At 49.0% G+C, this 16,836-nt stretch overlaps 2 protein-coding genes across 2 annotated transcripts; one reads left to right on the top strand and one right to left on the bottom strand.

The window, feature by feature from the left end:
- Window positions 1-455: 455 nt before the first annotated feature.
- Window positions 456-9,386, top strand: LOC128732048 (uncharacterized). The gene is given in 22 exon segments (XM_053825210.1): window positions 456-548; window positions 638-751; window positions 834-1,487; window positions 1,545-1,878; window positions 1,947-2,124; window positions 2,195-2,378; window positions 2,480-2,733; window positions 2,801-2,969; window positions 3,049-3,351; window positions 3,424-3,586; window positions 3,653-3,809; window positions 3,876-4,013; window positions 4,086-4,364; window positions 4,435-4,776; window positions 4,956-5,129; window positions 5,228-6,251; window positions 6,318-6,572; window positions 6,637-6,800; window positions 6,873-7,362; window positions 7,427-7,943; window positions 8,033-9,143; window positions 9,212-9,386. Coding segments are annotated over 22 exon segments (7,263 nt in total). The 3' UTR covers window positions 9,378-9,386.
- A 1,082-nt stretch (window positions 9,387-10,468) lies between these two features.
- LOC128730308 (serine/threonine-protein kinase Warts) lies at window positions 10,469-15,426 on the bottom strand. The gene is made up of 7 exons (XM_053823349.1): window positions 15,298-15,426; window positions 12,150-15,225; window positions 11,947-12,067; window positions 11,761-11,876; window positions 11,578-11,647; window positions 11,301-11,496; window positions 10,469-11,233 (listed from the first exon to the last, which is right to left on the bottom strand). Exons 1-7 carry the CDS (start codon window positions 15,424-15,426, stop codon window positions 10,796-10,798), a joined length of 4,146 nt encoding a protein of 1,381 aa, XP_053679324.1. The 3' UTR covers window positions 10,469-10,795.
- Window positions 15,427-16,836: the final 1,410 nt, after the last annotated feature.

Raw genomic sequence — 16,836 nt, 5'->3', positions numbered from 1 at the left:
CGCAAACGAAAAGAGGAAATAGATTCATCTACAAATTGTCCATGTATAATGAAGAACTGATTGTAGCATAAATGAATTTTAAGATATCGTGGAGCATAAAACAGAAATTTTTGATTGTTTTAACGGCTAAGGATTTGGCAGCGGCTGCATCGTACAAAACGGAACGATAGTCGTGTCAAATATGACGTTTGCGCATCAATGTTAGGTATGTACGCGCGCGATAGTTGGATCGGCTTTTTTTGTTAGACAACAATGTTTTGTAGATCTTTAACTTAATGTTTAGTGTGTACAGTGAGTACTGATTAATAATATCTAGAAACGAGACGCAGAGAAAGTGTTTAGTAAAACTGAACGACACGTGCCACGAAGAATTAAACAAATCGTCAACAACTGCTCTAACTTGAGGCACAATTTGTGTTTTGTGAAGTAAATATCGACGAGGTTAATAAACAAAAATGATACGAATATCTGCGCTCAACGAAGAAGAATCGGATGACGATAGTAATAATGAATTCGATGCCGAGTTGATTGTTACTAAGGAAGCTGAGGTAAAGACGGAACCGTCGTGTATCATGAGTTCTTCGGTGACTCTATTGCCTACGTTCCCGCCTTGTCGGCGTTCTTCTTTTCTACACAGGAAACTATCGCAATCTCCGAATATGTACGGGCGCTTCAGATGAAGAAGGATAACAAAGTGCAGGAAGCGTTGGAGCTGCTGTTAGAGCTTCTAGAAACGCAGGTCATCCATGATGTATGTGTTGTGACACACCTGTTAGACCGGTGTTGATTTTTGACAATTTCTTGTATTTCAATTTCATACATTCTTCCCGTAGGTCACATCCACCCAAACCGATAGTAAATTATTTGCGGTAAAGTACAATTGCTACCGGAACATAGGTCTGATTTATCAAGATCAGGGCAAGGAACATACTGCCATTGAATTCCTGATAAAGGCAATGGATCTCGATGAAACGGATGTGTATACAATGTCCCAGTTGGCACGTATGGCGTTAAAGACGGGTCATTTACAGATATCGAAGATGTATTTTGAAAAGTGCCTCAAACGCAATCCGAACCACTGGCCCAGCATGGAAGGGCTGCTAAAGGTTTTGTGCCGCGCTTCGAACGTAGTAGAAGCATACGGTTGGGCCGGTCAATGCCATCGAAAAGATCGTCGGAACAAACTGTATGTCGATGTGCTGAGAGCCATCCGGGAACGGTTCAAATCTAGTCTGCCCTACCTGGACACCGTGTTCACCGTATCCCCGTCATTTGATTTTACCGATTTGGATAAACTAACGACTTTGGAGGGGGCGTTACAAACGTTTGACGAACTATTCAAGCCGGAACATGCTCCATATGACCCTCCCGACTTCACCGTGATGCCAGACGTAATGAAAGAGGTGATGAAAATAGATGATCTGAGTTTCGAAACGATCGGGAGCGCTCTGGTGAAGTTGAATGGACTCATGCACGAGATGGATTTGGTATGATAGCAATCGTTTCGATTTGTATTTGGCATACAACACAAATTTGATTTACAGAAGTGTGTATTCATGGTGGACACCGAAGCACTGTTTTGTGGAAATCACAAGGCCGAATCGGAAAACATAGACCAAGACGTACAGATGTCTCCTGCTGAAACCGAATGTGCCGTTGATGCCGGATCCGTAACGAAAGAAGAGAATCGGATGGAAACGGAAGATGAAGAGATTTGTGGTAAGTGGTTGTTTGTTGCAAATTGAATCGCTTGATGTGATTAAGCTGTTCGTCCTACAGAAGATGCAAATGAAGTCGCTATTACTGTGCCAGCCAAAAGCAGTGACGATACCAATGGAAATGGGGCGTCTGCCGTGGATAGCGCTGATTCGGGAGTTGGTATGAGATATTTTTACAGCACGTCTAACGGCATATTGTACTTGAACGTTTTTCCCGCTTGTCCTCAGATGCTAATGAACAAAAGAACAAGGCGCGTCGACGAGGTTCTGAATTGAAAATTCTCGAGCAGTGGGGTTGGCACAAGAACCGACGATCGACAAGAAAAAAGAGTGTACAGGAGGTAAACGATCCAGTTGATGCTACAGTAGAATCGTTTTTTAAGCAAGCAGTTAAGCAGCATTTTTCGTAAGTTTCCTCGCATGTCTTTGATGTTTGTGTTTAAAGCCTACAATCTCGGGATCCTTTCGTAATTTAGGAAAGATTTGCGGTCCAAAGAATCACCCTTTGTGCTCGATGAAAACCTCGAGGAAAAAAGTAAAGAATCTACGCGCAACGAACAATTATCAAGAGATCCGCTAGATTCTCTAAGCTGTACCACCACGAGACAGACGGAGTTTTGTGACGAGTGCAATTTGGCAAATTTTATTGCCGAAATGAAGGTATGCATCATGAGCGTTGCGCAATAGTTGTGTACTCATATTGACTTTGTATTATCTGGTTTTATGTTGATACTATCTTGGTGACTTTATATGCCCAATAGAAAAGCGCCATCGACGTGTACGCTTTGATGTACGGCTTTTTAGCTCACCTTTCCAAGTCGTGGGGATTCGCGATAAAGACGCAACTATGTAAAATATACTTGAAAGTTCATTCATACTTTGTCCAGTTCACCGATTATGATGCGTGGAATCAATTGCCTGAAGAGCAACTGGAGTTGATTTTTCAAATCACGATATTCTATTTAGAACTAAAGCTTGATGCTGGTCTAACGCGTGCTACTGAAGCGCCGAATTGGTACAGTAAAGGTATTATGAATAATCTATGAACAGTTTCGCTAATTAGACAATCGTATTTTTACTAGCATTTTCGACAATTTCGATGAACAAGTTTTTCAACGTTGCCGTTTATACGTGGATAGTCTGCCCAGTCAGAAAATTATTACACTTTATCGCATTCGGTTATTGTGGATATCCTACATTTATGAGTGTAGTCTAAAAAGATTTGATCAAGCTCTAGATAATCTGTATTTGGTAAGTATGATGCATCAATTACGAACCGTCATTCACGAAAAAGTGAATTATTTAATCAGCTATTCGTATACACCAACAGCTTTTTGAACTAGTGCATGCACAAAATGGGACGCGTATAGAATTATCGTTTCCGAATCAACGCAACAATACGAGTGTTAGCAGTGAAACGATACGAGAGATTATTGGAGAAACCGAACGCAAGCTGCGTATTGAGCGCGTTAAACGACACTACGAAGATGGTGACCATGAGCAGGTTGTAAGCATCCTGAAAGATACGCTGCTATACTACACCACAACGGGAAATCCAAACGAATCAATCCTCAGCATCACCATTCAGACGCAAATGTTGCTGGAGTCCCTTTGGAGTTTAGCCGAAATGGAGGTTAGGGTTGAGTTGGTGTGAGGGGGCTTGTTCAACTATTAGCTTGTTTATTGAAACTGTAATATGTTTTAGGAGTGTTTCCTTTGGTCGGAAAAATCTTTCACCTACTCCGTTCAACAGTTTGTAACAGCAGAAGTACAGCATGATAGCAGAAAGTCACGAATGTGGGCTAATAATATCAACTTCGCGCTGGTGTATATAGAGTCGATCATCAAACAGGAAGGAGTAGCAACGAGTAAGATGATTTAAAGCTTCCCAGAAGAAGGTATTATTTTGTACTGTGTCTTGTGTCGTGTTTTAGTCGATGTCGTTGGCAAGAACCTGTCCAGGCTCATCCAATCGTTGCACTGTTTGCTTACACATCAGTTGGATCCAAGTGGGGAAAAAAATTACACCGCTCAGCTCTGCCTTGTTGAATGTTGGAGGGCGTGGATTATTCTGTACTACATTCTGGAGCGGTAATGAAGAATGAGTACAAGTTTCAAGTTCTAGTTCTAGTTCTCTGTTATTCCTGTCGCTTACAGTCTAGATGATATGGAAACGATGGTCAAAACGAACCGACCACTCAGTGTTGGCGATCAGCCGGGAGCATTTGATGTGGAACCGGAACGACTCTGCAATTCCATAATGATGTGCTTTGTTGCACACGAGCTATTGGGAAAGTAAGTTATAAAAAATCATGTTGCAATATACGTGAACAGGCATTTACGATGATGGTTTGCTAACTCACATAGGAAAAACTGGTGTTCGAAAGGTGACAATAGTCTGCTGTATCATACGCTTGATGTCGTCGTACCTAAAATTCGTTCACCAATGCTGGAGCCATTTCGGGAGAATTTGAACGAGTATCTTGAACAGGTGACGTACTGTTTGTACGGCTATCCACAGAAACGGCCCCGCCTTCGTCACATACAGGATCATTGTGCTGTGCAAGTGGCACTTACCTGGGAGCGCGCCGTCCAGCTATTTGATCTCTACCGACCCGACAATCTACCCGAGTATAACTCATACAAGTACGTGTTTCCTGCATGGGGCCTATTTGTCCCTACTAAAACAAATATAACCTGTTGCATTTCCTATCAGATTAGAATCGATTTCCACCGATATGGAAGCGCTCTTACAGCGCATTATTCTGCTAATTCCGAGTGAAATCAGCATGGCGAAACTATCTCGACCTATCACGGAGTTCATCGACGGCAAGGGCAATACACTGCCTGAGGCAGCCAATATTTTACAGAGTGAGATTAAACCGATATTCTATCTGCTGGCTGATTTCTACTTCAAAAGCCGTGACTTTACACGTGCAATCAAGTATTATGTGATGGATCTGACACTGGAACCGTTACGTTTTAATTCCTGGGCAGGCGTATCACTGTCCAAAGCCAGCAAGGTTGAAACGAAGTTGAATTCTACCGATGTAATACCGTAAGTAATTCGAAAAATTTCAACTATATAATTAAATTTTCCAAATGCGTGTCGAATTGCATGTCAATCACAATAAATCGTAAGACTCTCCAAGTTGACAATCATTTGGTTCCTGATTCATTTCTGTGATTTAAATTTTTTAAACAATTGCTAACAGATAATTTTACGATTCGTTGTAGTTTGCACGAGTTTTTGGACGAGACTGACAACGGTATAAAGTGTTTCGATCAATGTCTACAGTTGAATGAAACAGATTCGCAGCTATGGATCGAATACGGCTCCTTTGCGTACAACATTCATTCATTTTGTTCGCGTAGCTTGAAGTTATTGAGCGATACACTCTCTATGGAAAGGTACAAGGAATACAATAAATACTGCCTTGAATCATCAGATCCACTACGTATCGGCTGTGATTCTTACACCCTTTTTCTCTTCTCTTTGCTGATTTCAGTTTCGCATTAGTAGAAACACACAAGGAGCGCTGTTTAGATATTGCTTTTAGCTGCTTTAACAAGGTGAGCCTCGTGAAGCAGGCGTATACTGAGGGCGCGAGTGACAAACACCAGCAATTGCAACAGCACCAGGAAAAAAATGAAAATGATCACGAGGACGAAATCTGGCTTCATCATTACATGCTCGGGAAGATTGCAGAGAAGAAAAAGGAGCATCCTGCCGTATATCTGACGCATTACCTAAAATCGGCAAAAGATCTCTACGAATGTAATGCCACTTATCCCATCAAAATTAACCACAGCAGTCCTTCGCAGCTGGCAATCGAAGCGCTGGAAATATTTTACCGTATCAATGCGGCGATCATAAAATATGTTGAGCAGCACTCACCGATTAATAAGAAAACATCCCGTCTGTTTGTACGTACGCTGAAGCAGTTGTCCACCAGTCCGTTTGCGGTGAACCGTGCCAAAATTAACGAAAACATGCTGAAGCGAAAAATATCACCCAACACGGCTGGTGGAAACACTGGCGGGTCGATAGAAATGGATGCTTCTGTCAGCTCACCTAAAGTGGCCAAGGTAGCGGAGCCAACAAGTTTATCCGGAGTACCCCCGCCTGGATCTTTGAGTGCAACTTACGGCGATGGGACTAAAGTACAGCAACTACAGCCGGAGATGATCCCTAGTGATGAGCCTCCAACGCAAATAGTCACACAAAATCCATTACCAGCAGAGCCAGCGCCTGTAATAGCCAAACTGGTAGTAGATGTTGAAGATGACAACATTGATTCACCAGCAGCAGCAGCTGTTCAGCCTGCCCGCGTTCTTGAGCACGTTCGTGTGGAAGAAATTAAACAGCCTGTTCTTCGCCGTGGTTCTCAAGAGAGTGCAGTTACTTGGACAACTACCACAACCACGACCACCACAAGCACCTCCTCATCCAGCAGTGATTCGTCCGATAGTGACACCGATTCATCCTCAGACTCGGATAGCGACAGCACCTCGACGGATGACGAGTTCATAGTACGATTCTTTCGACATTTTGCATGACTTGGATCATACAGTAATATTATCGTCGTTCTTTTCCAGAATCAGCAATCGATTAGTCCTACAGACAGAGACGGCATATTTAGGCTGTGCATCAAGAACCTGGAGGAATGTATAACACGCTTCCCAGAGCACTACAAGTCGATGTATCGTCTAATACACCATTTCACTCACGCACCCGGTTCGACAAAGTCGTTCGACAGTGCTCGCCAGTTGCTGCTTGGAAATTATCGGACCACACTTGGCAACCAAATACCGGGTCTTTTTACGGAACGCAAGACAACAAATTTTTTCAACGTAAGACATTGATCCATCGCAATCATATTGTTAGCTAACCGCGTGCTGTATATTTTTTTACAAGGGCTTATGGAGAATTCCGGCTACTGATATCGATCGACCGGGAAATTTCGCCGCCCACATCTCAAAGTGTGTCATTGTGTTGATGGAAACGTTGAAAGAGTTTTCCGAACACGAAGTGTTGCTAGAGTTAGCCTTGCAACTGCAACGAACTCCGGAACCGGACAAGTAAGGTTCTCCGTTAACTCGGGAGACTCCTACAAACAGTACTCTATTTTCTTTGTTTCGTTTCGTACTCAGAAAATACCTAAACGACTACGAGCGCAAAGAACTGGTCCAGCAAGCGATTCTGTTCTGCGTGCAGGTGTACAGGGGTCTGCTGAAAAAATCTTCCGACGGACGCAACGACGCCGATCTGCTCTCGCTGATGGTGGACGTGTATAAGGCGTACCGGAAGATCGTGAAGCACATGCAGGCTAAGGAGTCGATGTTTGCCACGGTTTTGACCGATGCGTACCGTGCGTTCATCAGCGACAAAGTTGCTAAATTGCCCGATAACACCAGCCTGCTCGATTTGGCCGTTAAGTTGTGCGTGTACGAGATCAACTACCGCAAGACGCAGGAAAAACAGCAACAAAACGCCAACTCCGCTAGTAGTTTAGCTGCCAGTACTACTGCTACCAGTGGAGGACCGGCTAGCACCAACAATGGAGGAAATGGTGGCAAGCAAGCGACAACGATTGGCGAGCTTCCGGCCACGATAATCGTTCCTATGCAACCGATATCAGCGGTGAGTCTTTAGGGTTTGTCTACTTTAAACGAGCTTGCTCAATACATATTCTCGGTTTTTTTAGAACTTTATTCCCGGTCTTACCAAGCCAAATAGGCGTGTAGGGGCAACAAAATCTACCGCAACACCGGCAACTAGTGGATCGACCAGTGATCTCCCGTACAACTATACGGCTCCACAACACTTCACGCAGGCCACGGGGAGCGGCATGATGCAGACGGAGCTATCATCCCGAATGACGGTCACACTCGAGGCTGGTTCAGGACCAGTGAGCGGTACCAGTGGCAACAAAACAACGACTACTACCGCCTCCATTATGTCCTCTTTGGCTACGTCTCTGCAGCATTCCACCAAATCACCCATATACGCGGGAACCTCGTCGAATGAGCTTCTGATCGGTATGCCTTCGGGGACGTTGCCACCAACAACTTCGACACCGTCAATGTCACTGCCTACCTCATCGGCCACGACGAGCTCCTCCGCTCTGTTTCAGCAATATCTGAAAATCTTCAGCCAAATGCCCAATATTGCTTCCATCGGTAATAATCCCATGATGACCGCGGCACTGACCGAATATTTAGGTAATATTTCAACAATTTAGAACCACCTCGCGTGTTCACGTTGCGAAAGGTTTAATGATCGTTTGTCTGTTTGATTTTCCCTCGTTTAGCTTCATTTAAAATGCAGCAACAAACGGCGGCCCTGTCCCCGAGCACTGATCGTAGTACCTCTACCCCATCTCCACTGCCACCAATCCCCGTTGGTCTGTCCAAGAGCACCGCAGCCGGGCCGAGTGGAAAGGAGTACCATTCCACTAACCAACAAAGCTCTCCCGCTGGAGGAGCCGGGAAAAAGGCATTTAGTAAAGCCGTCAGCAGTAGTACCACTACAACTACTATCTCATCTATGAGCATCCTTGAGCAGCCGCAACAGCAACAACAGCAGCAGCTCGCTACCATTACGCTCACCCCAATGTCGTCGTTAGTAGCACCGGTATCGGGTATGCCCGGTGGCACGAAAAAGGACGCACGAGTATCGTCACCGTTTGCTTCACAACGTGTTTCCTCACCTTCGCCTATCCTCACCATCACACCCTCCGACGGGCCAATGCCAGCGAAACCAAAGGGTGATCCGTTGACGGGGAATCGGAAGGGGAAGGGAAAGAAAGCAGCTTCTACGGTCCAGCGGGGTGCAGCAGCATTCGGAAGACCGTTGTCTTCTCAACAACCATCTGCGATCCCACAACTTGGCGTTCCAGGACTATCGATTGAACCCGTCCTTGGGCCGTTGATACCACCGCAGGCCACAAGTAAGCCTTCGACATCTAAAGCTCTCACTACGGGGATGGGCAAGGATCTGCTCGCTTCTTACACGGAGCTATTACAAAAGTATCCTCACATGGCGCGCTCGGTGTTGATGGGCATGAAGGGCATCAATCCTCCCGGTGGACTTGGAGGTGCGGGTGGCCCAAGCACTGCTGCTAGTGTAGCGCCGCAACCGTCGGGTGGCCGGAAACAATCGGCAAAACAGGCGAACAAATCCTCCGCCAAATCGATGCAAGCAACAATGATGACGGGCATGCTATCGACAGCTACTGCAACCTCAGCCACGAACGTCACCTCTCGGTACGGCTCGAATGTTGCCGCCAGTATGCCGAGGATTGGCGCCACCATCACTCCTGTACCGGCAACCGGATTTCCTATCGACAACTACAGTAGACAATCGGTGACGATCGGGACAGGATCTGCGTCATCAATGTCTATACACGCGCTGGGTGTTGGGTAAGGAACACGCATTCCCGGATGATGGGATTCATCATGTTTTCTAACGGCAATTTGTTTCCACTTAGACCATCTAACCCGCACCAGCAGCAACAAGCAAAAACGCTACAGCAAAAGCTCGCCGAGAGACAAAAGGCCAACAAGGCACGCGAAACGGAAGGCGTCGGCGGTCCATCACATCCAAAACCGAAACAAGCGAACAAAGATCCGATCGACGTGATAGTGCTGGAATGATGTTTAGATGGAACGCGTTCCTAGGGAAAGCAGTAGTCCGTGCTGGAAAATAAATTACAATAAATCATTCAATCATTCTACTGACAGTTGTTCGTGCCTTTGATGTTTAACACCCACGCGATCTCTATTTCTTTTTCCCCATTTCCAGGTCCTGGTATTTTGGAACGTTCGCGTGCTCCTTTGCGCTGAACAACCGTATAGGATAACCTGTTAATTCATCCCGTGACTGGTCAAGGATTGTGCGATTTGCTTCGACTCGATCGATTTTGATTTTTATTTTGTTTTTTACTTGTGATGAGAAAAAGGACTGCGGCGCCATATCGTTTCGATTGTTTTGCACGTTACTATAAAATACTATTCGGGCCAAAGGCGTATTCTCCGTTTTCGATTGATTCTGTGATTGTTCCGTTCCTGTTTGTGTGTTTGTTCTACCGGGTGATGGTATTGATTACAAGATAGGTGTGTGCTGCTTTGATTGTTACTCGCTCTTCTATTGTCGGTTTTTCTCCTCCATTTGCAAAAAATCTAGAATATCGCAGTGCTTCCCTCACTAGCTTTCTCTCTGTTAAGGCATGCTGATTTGTTACAGTTAAAATCGTATTCGAACTTGACTTCTCCAACCACCAACCGTTGAGCCTGTTATGCATTGTACGACCTTTTTTTTCCTCTCCTGTTGGTGAACCTTTTCGCGCTATCTTTTCATTTTTCTGCATCGTATGATTGGCCGTGTTCCTTTGCCGGGTCCCATGTGGTGGGCAATTTCCTCCAGTCCACTGTAGAGTATTACGGTTCAGAATACGTTTACGTTTTGCTTTCTTTCTACCTCCCCTCCTGCCCTTCTGTCTCACTTTCCCCGACTTATGCTCTAAATACTCTGTAAATCCAGAATCACACATATTTGCACTGTACAACAATTCGCGTATAAAAGTAATAAAATAATAATAGTAATATTAATCATCGACAAAAACACCTGTATATCTTAATCGACGCTGATATTCAAGCACTTCCTGAAGCCCTTCCCCTCGCTATCCACCACTTTGGCACAGGATGCCAACATCTCAGCTTCAAAGTCATATCTGCTAAAGCGCAATGTTCTTCCCTTTCCTGCAACAAGGCCTCTAAAATTCCTACTTTTATAAGAGCACTTTTTACTTGTTAACCTTGCTCTTCCCTGCTACGTTCTGCTTGTTTCCAGAGCGCGGCGTTGAATTCGATTCCTTTCCTTCCGTCCAGCTGTCCCTTCCTCATCGCCTCGGGCATGGTATAACATTTTGGCCGTAACCCCGCTACCAAGCGCGTAACGACACCGCAACGACTCTGAGAACGCACCGCCCGCACAACACCAATAATTATATTCATTATTTAGGCTTAATATTCGGTATTACTGAATAGATTAATAGTATTAGTAAATTATTATATTATACATAAATAGCTTCCGCCTGCCCCTCACTCGAGTCGAGCGTGATTTTGTGATCACAATCGTCGTCGAAAAACCGCCGGAAGGTAAATTCAAAGAACCCGTGGTGGAACGGTTTCCCACTGTCGCACACCTCATCCAGGTTGCCGTGCCCACCGTCGTCACATGACGACGACGAGTCCTGCAGCCTGCCCGGATCGATCGGATCGAAGTTAGACGTGTCCGTCGGGTACTTGATCTTGGGCTCGTACAGTGCCTGTTGGCTCCGCAGATCCTTGCTGAAGTCAATCGCGCGGAAGAACGGATGCGACTTGATCTCGTCCACGTTGCGCCCGATCCGTTCGTCTTCGTTCTTGCACAGCCGCAGTATGATGTCCTTCGCTTCTGGCGTCAGTTGCGCCTCCGGTGGGATGCGCAGCGTCTGCCGCCAGTTGATAACCTGTGGGCGATGGATCGAGTGTGTCAGAGCAAATCATCACACTAATCGCTGGCAATGCGGTGGCTACCTTAATCTGTGTTTCCTCAGCCGTGTTGGCCAGAAAAGGAGGCTGTCCGACTAGCATCTCGTACAGGATGACGCCCACACTCCACCAGTCGCACAGCTGCGTATAACCGCTGCGCAGCAACACCTCCGGTGCGATGTAGTTGGGCGTACCGACGATCGAGTGTGCCTTGGCGCGGTTTTTCTCCCGGAATTTTCGCCTGTAAGTCGGAAATTGAAACAGATCGGTCGGTCGCTTGGTGAGACAGGAAAAAGGGACATGCGCATCGGGTCAAACTTACCTTTCCAGAGGTGGTGGAATTTCCGAACCAAACTTACTCCATGCCTCCATCGAGTCCTGCCTGGCATGGTCTGTGGTAGCAAGAGAAAAAGAAATTGAGAAAACAATGTTGCATTAGTCATGGGCATGAGCGCTTAAAACGTATGGGCAGAGACGAAATAGAGACGAGAGCTGGATACGGTACCGTTTTTCTGATAGTACTTCGAATCGTGCGTCCATCGGAACCCGGTGCACAGCCCGAAATCGGTCAGCTTGATGTGTCCCTTGCGATCAATCAGCACATTATCCGGCTTGATGTCCCTGCAGTTCAAATGCAACATAGTTTGTGTGATCACGGCTGAATGATTGACGCGCCACTCGAGGTACTTACCGATGAATGAATCCCATTTTGTGCACGCTGTCGATCGCGCACGTTAGTTCGGCTATGTAGAAACGGGCCAGGTCTTGCTCGAATATGCCCTTCTTGATCAGCAACGACATGAGATCTCCTCCTGAAAACAGAACGTCGATTTCCGTTAGAAACTGTTTTACTACCCATGCTCTCGGCCAGGTGAGCAGAAACGATCCCTTTACCCGGTATGTAGTCCATGACGAAGTAGAGATTGTCCTTATCCTGGAAGCTGTAATACAACTTCACCACCCACTCGTTGTCCGCCTCGGCCAGGATGTCGCGTTCGGCTTTCACGTGTGCCACCTGGTTCCGCTTGAGCACGTCCGCCTTGCGCAGTGTCTTCATCGCGTACAGATGATTGGTGGTGTCTATCTTCTTCACCAGTGTCACCTCACCGAACGCACCGACCCCGATCGTCTTGATCTTGGCAAACATCGATTTGTCCATCTTGGCCCGCTTCAACCGGATGTAGTTGCTCTCCTTCTGGCACAGCAGCTTGCGCATCTCGATCTTGGTCTCTTCCGGCAAGTCGAGCTTCGACATTTCACTCTCAAGCTGCTTGATGCGGAAGTTGCGCTGTGAGTACGATTTCAGCACGTTCTCGATGTGCTGTTCCATGAAAAACTTGTACGCCTGGGGCGAATAGTGCTTCACCTTGCACTCGGACCGTTCCGCTTCCTTCTCCTTCGACAGGTTCTTCCGTTCCGGGATCGGAGACTGGTGTTTGATCTTGTTCGGGTCATCTTCTCCACCACCGCCACCACCACCACTTCCGGCACCATTGGAACCGGTATTGGCGCTAGCCGCGCTGCTACCACCACCACTGGAGGACGCATTCGCAGCTCCTCCACCGGTGATCGCCTGCGTTGAGGTTGGTGTCGTTGCCGGGGAAGACTCACTGCTACCCGAGCCACTTCCTCCTCCGCTACCACCTCCAGTGACCGGAGGCTGTAGTCCCACGTCCTGCAGGGAGCTGCCACCGTTCGTGTAAGCCGGCGGTACGGGACCGTTACGACCGCCACCGTTCGGAAAGCGAACCGTTTTCATAAGGCTACCTCGTACTCCACCACTGGCCGCCGCCATGCCACGCTGCTTCGGCTCATGCGTCTGATGTTGCTGTTGGTGATGGTTTTGGTGGTGGTGGTTCTGGTGTTGCTGTTGTTGCTGCTGCTGTTGACCGCCTACCATGAGTGCACCGAAGCTCTTGAGGGCACCCGTAAACCCGTGCCCCGAGGACGCGATCGTGGAACCCGTTTTCAGCGAGACCTTGCCCGAAGGTAGCTGCTGCTTCGAGTCTCCCGGCTGCTGCAACGGTGGCCCATTGGTAGCGGCATTGGCGTGATGCAGATGGTGATGGTGATGCGAAAGATGTTCTTGTCCACCGTCATCGCCACCGATCCGCGAATTGGAGGCAACCGCGTAGTTGCTGCTGCTGCTGCTAACCGCTTTCCCGTTGCTCATGATAATGACACTACTACTGCTGCTGCTGCTCGTAGTACTGCCGCCGGCATGGATCAGTGTACCCGCGTGATCGTGATTGTGGTTGCAATGCATAAGGTTACTGCTGGCATTAACGGCACCGCTGTTCGCGCCGTGATTCCTGCTACCGTTTGCACCCGGATTGGAGCTGCTCGCGTTACCCCCGGCGTTACTGCCGCCGACACCCATGTCCATGGTACCGGGAGAGCCATGGCCATTGTGGTGCTGGTGGTGTATGTGATGATGGTGTTGAAGCTGGTGCTGATGTGACTGCGGGTGGTGGTTGCTGCTGCCAACACCTCCGCCGTTGTTAGAGCGATGTTGCTGCTGCAACTGGTCCAGCTCGATCGCCGCGGGCGGGCAGTGGGGAGATGGGGGCAGTGGTGGTGGTGTACCTCCACCGTCCCGCAGATAGGCAGGCGGTGGTTCCTTCTTCGGAGACGAGTGCTTCTGCAGCAGTATCATGGTCGAATCGTACGATGGTGGATCGTTCGGTGAGCCACCGCTTGAGCCGGAACCGGCTCCACTGGAGCTGGTGGCGCTTCCGCTGCCGCCACCCGGTTGCAGCACCTGCGGCGGAGCACCTGTCGACGGTCCATGCCCGTTCACGCCATCGCTGCCACCCCGACCGCCCGGCACTGGCACATTGGAAGGAAGCACATTCGGTGGCAGTCCCGGCAAGGACGGTTTGGCGCGCAGTGGCTGCTTCGGGGCTGCACTGGACGCACCCGGTCCTGCTGGAGCCGGTGTCGGGTGGCGTACCGGGTGGCCAGCGTCGTGTCCGAGCGCGGATGGCGAAGGAGGTGGCGTCGTAGCGTATCCTGACGCCGCCTTACTCAGCTTGTGCTGCACGGAAACGGCATACGACGGCGGTGGTGGATTGTTATGCCGATCAATCGCTTGCAGCGGGTGACTTCCTGCTCCGGCCGGGGCTGGCGGGGCTACTGCTGTCTGCAGGATCGGTTTCTGCACCTGGGTGGACTTTACCGAGTGCATAATGATCGGATGTTGGGCCGCCTTTGCCGGGGCTGGATGCACAGATGAGGGTTTCGGTTGCAGCGGAATCGGCCGCTGTATCGAGCCCCCGGTGGCGGAGCCATTTCCACCACCTACGCCGGAACTGCCACCCTGCGACACGGTGATCGGACTGGACGAGCCGATGGACGCGTTCGAGTAAAAGCCCGAGCTGGGGCTCTTGCGGAAGTCCGACTGGGACGATTGCGTCGGGCTCTGGCGGCTGTGGAACGACGTCAGATAGTTGGGCGGGGAAGACGGGCCAATCTGGGGGTACGGCGGTGGCGGCTCGTTCCCCGTGTACACTGCCATCTGCTGACTGAGCTGCTGCTGCACTTGCGGCCCGTTCTGCACGATAATGGGCTGGCGTAGCTGGTGGTTGCCGGTGCTCGCGATCGGAGACGAACCACGGGCGGGCGATTGCGATGATGCGCCACCAAACTGACCGTTCCGTCCGGACGCCACCGACGCCGGGGACATGCGCTTCAACAGATGCATCGGGTTCGGTGGCTGAGGCGTGGACGGCATCGAGGAGCAGCGCGGTGGCGGTATCGGTGGCGCATCGCTAAAGTTGGTCGGGCAGGGCGACGGTGAGTATTGCGAGCTGCGTCCCAGCGCCGCCGAGAACGGTTGCTGCGAATGCGGGCTGTTCGAGCGGGAACTTCCGGCGCCGGAATCGAGCGCTGGACTGGTTCGCTGCATATGCAGCGGCGACTGGGGGGCATCCTTTTCGATGCTTGGTTTGCGCTTCAGCGGTGCGGCGATCTGAAAGGAACGTAAAACGTACGAGGTGAGCTGCTGGCCGAGAAAGGATTCGCGATTGTGCCTGTGTCCTACCTGACTTCCACTCAGCGGCTGACCCGTCTCGTACGGCATCAATTCATTTTTTATTTGCTCCAGAGCTATCGCGTTGTACGTCGAGTGGCGAGCCACTGACAACGGAACTTTGCCGCCTTTTCCATTCATGCTGATTTTTAATATGCATAACTTGCTGCTATTTCCTATATCTGTACACGGCGAGGTCGGCACGTGTGTCAAGAAACACAAAAAAAAGGGAATTAGCAACGATTTAGTGAGAGGATTCGCCTGATGGTTGATTGCACGCCTTTTGCGGAACCGCCGCTCCTGGGGGAGGGGGAGGGGGAGGGGGGAATAAAATGGTGCTCCTTTTAAACATCAGATTGTTATCACACTTCTAAGGACGACACACTATACAGTCAGACGAAACAGACCGATTTACATTGTGACCAAGGAAACATCGTCTCGTTGCTAGGATACGTTCAGGATTCCTCGATCAGAGGTACGTGTCCTTACTCCCAATGGGTTGGAGGAGTATTGCGACGGACAAGGCTAATGGGGAGGAGTTACGTACACATACATCCACACATACACACATACGTACGTACGTGCGCGCGCCAGAAACCCGAAAGAAGGCACAATCTTAGGCCCCGTACAAACCGTGTGTATGTGTGCCGTGACTCACGCAGAAGATCATCGCGTGTCGCGACAAGTGTGTATGCGCGCACACATGCACATCACGCTCACGCCCACATGCGTGCTTATTCTAATTATTCGTGGAATGCACGGAATGCAAAGTAACAGAAAAAAAAACTCGCGATCGGCAAAAGGAAGACGTCACACTGGGTGCGATTTTTTTTCTCGCTGTACTCTGGGGGGAGCCATTTATGTGCTCTGCTCCACGGCTTTCCGCGGAGCTCGTTGGGAGGGAGAGTTGGGTGGTTATTGGGAAAATGTATGTGCAATTTGTGCTTCTGCTAGCTACACTTTTCTCCCTTCCTGCTGCGCATACATAGTTGATGGGTCATGCGAGTTGAGTCTTATTGCATCTCGCAGAGTGAGGACGGAGAAGGAACGGGTGATACGTGCGATCGAGCGCTTTGTGTAGGATCGGAGATTGCGTAGAAAATCGTGCAATGTACGCGGAGGATATTATGCGCCCAGTCGAATGACACCCCTCTGGAAGAGGCGCACACGATCATCAACTCGAAACGGGCAGGTGGCTGCTAAACGGATTGCCTGCGTTAAGCGAAATGGCGACAAAGAGGGGCAACGAACAAGAGGAGGGGATGTTCAACCCGCTTTCGGGTAAATGTCACACACGGTGTCGGGGAACGATAGTTCGCGCAACTTGTCGCATTCCTAATTGCTTATGCCAGGTGATATTCGCCATTCTCACGTCCATGTTGGTTTGCTTGCGCATTTTCCTGTGCTCCATGTATTTCACCCGTGGCACGGTATTTCCGCACAATTTTCCCGTCTAGTTTGCACGAGCACGGGTATTCGGGACACGGGCGCACTGCGAAGCATTGCGATCGTACGCACACGGATCACAGAGCGAAATTTCTGGTTCGATCG

The sequence above is a fragment of the Anopheles nili genome, chromosome 2 (genome assembly GCF_943737925.1).
Source record: "Anopheles nili chromosome 2, idAnoNiliSN_F5_01, whole genome shotgun sequence".
NCBI classification, from domain to species: domain Eukaryota; kingdom Metazoa; phylum Arthropoda; class Insecta; order Diptera; family Culicidae; genus Anopheles; species Anopheles nili.
This window is presented reverse-complemented; position numbering and strand designations above follow the sequence as displayed.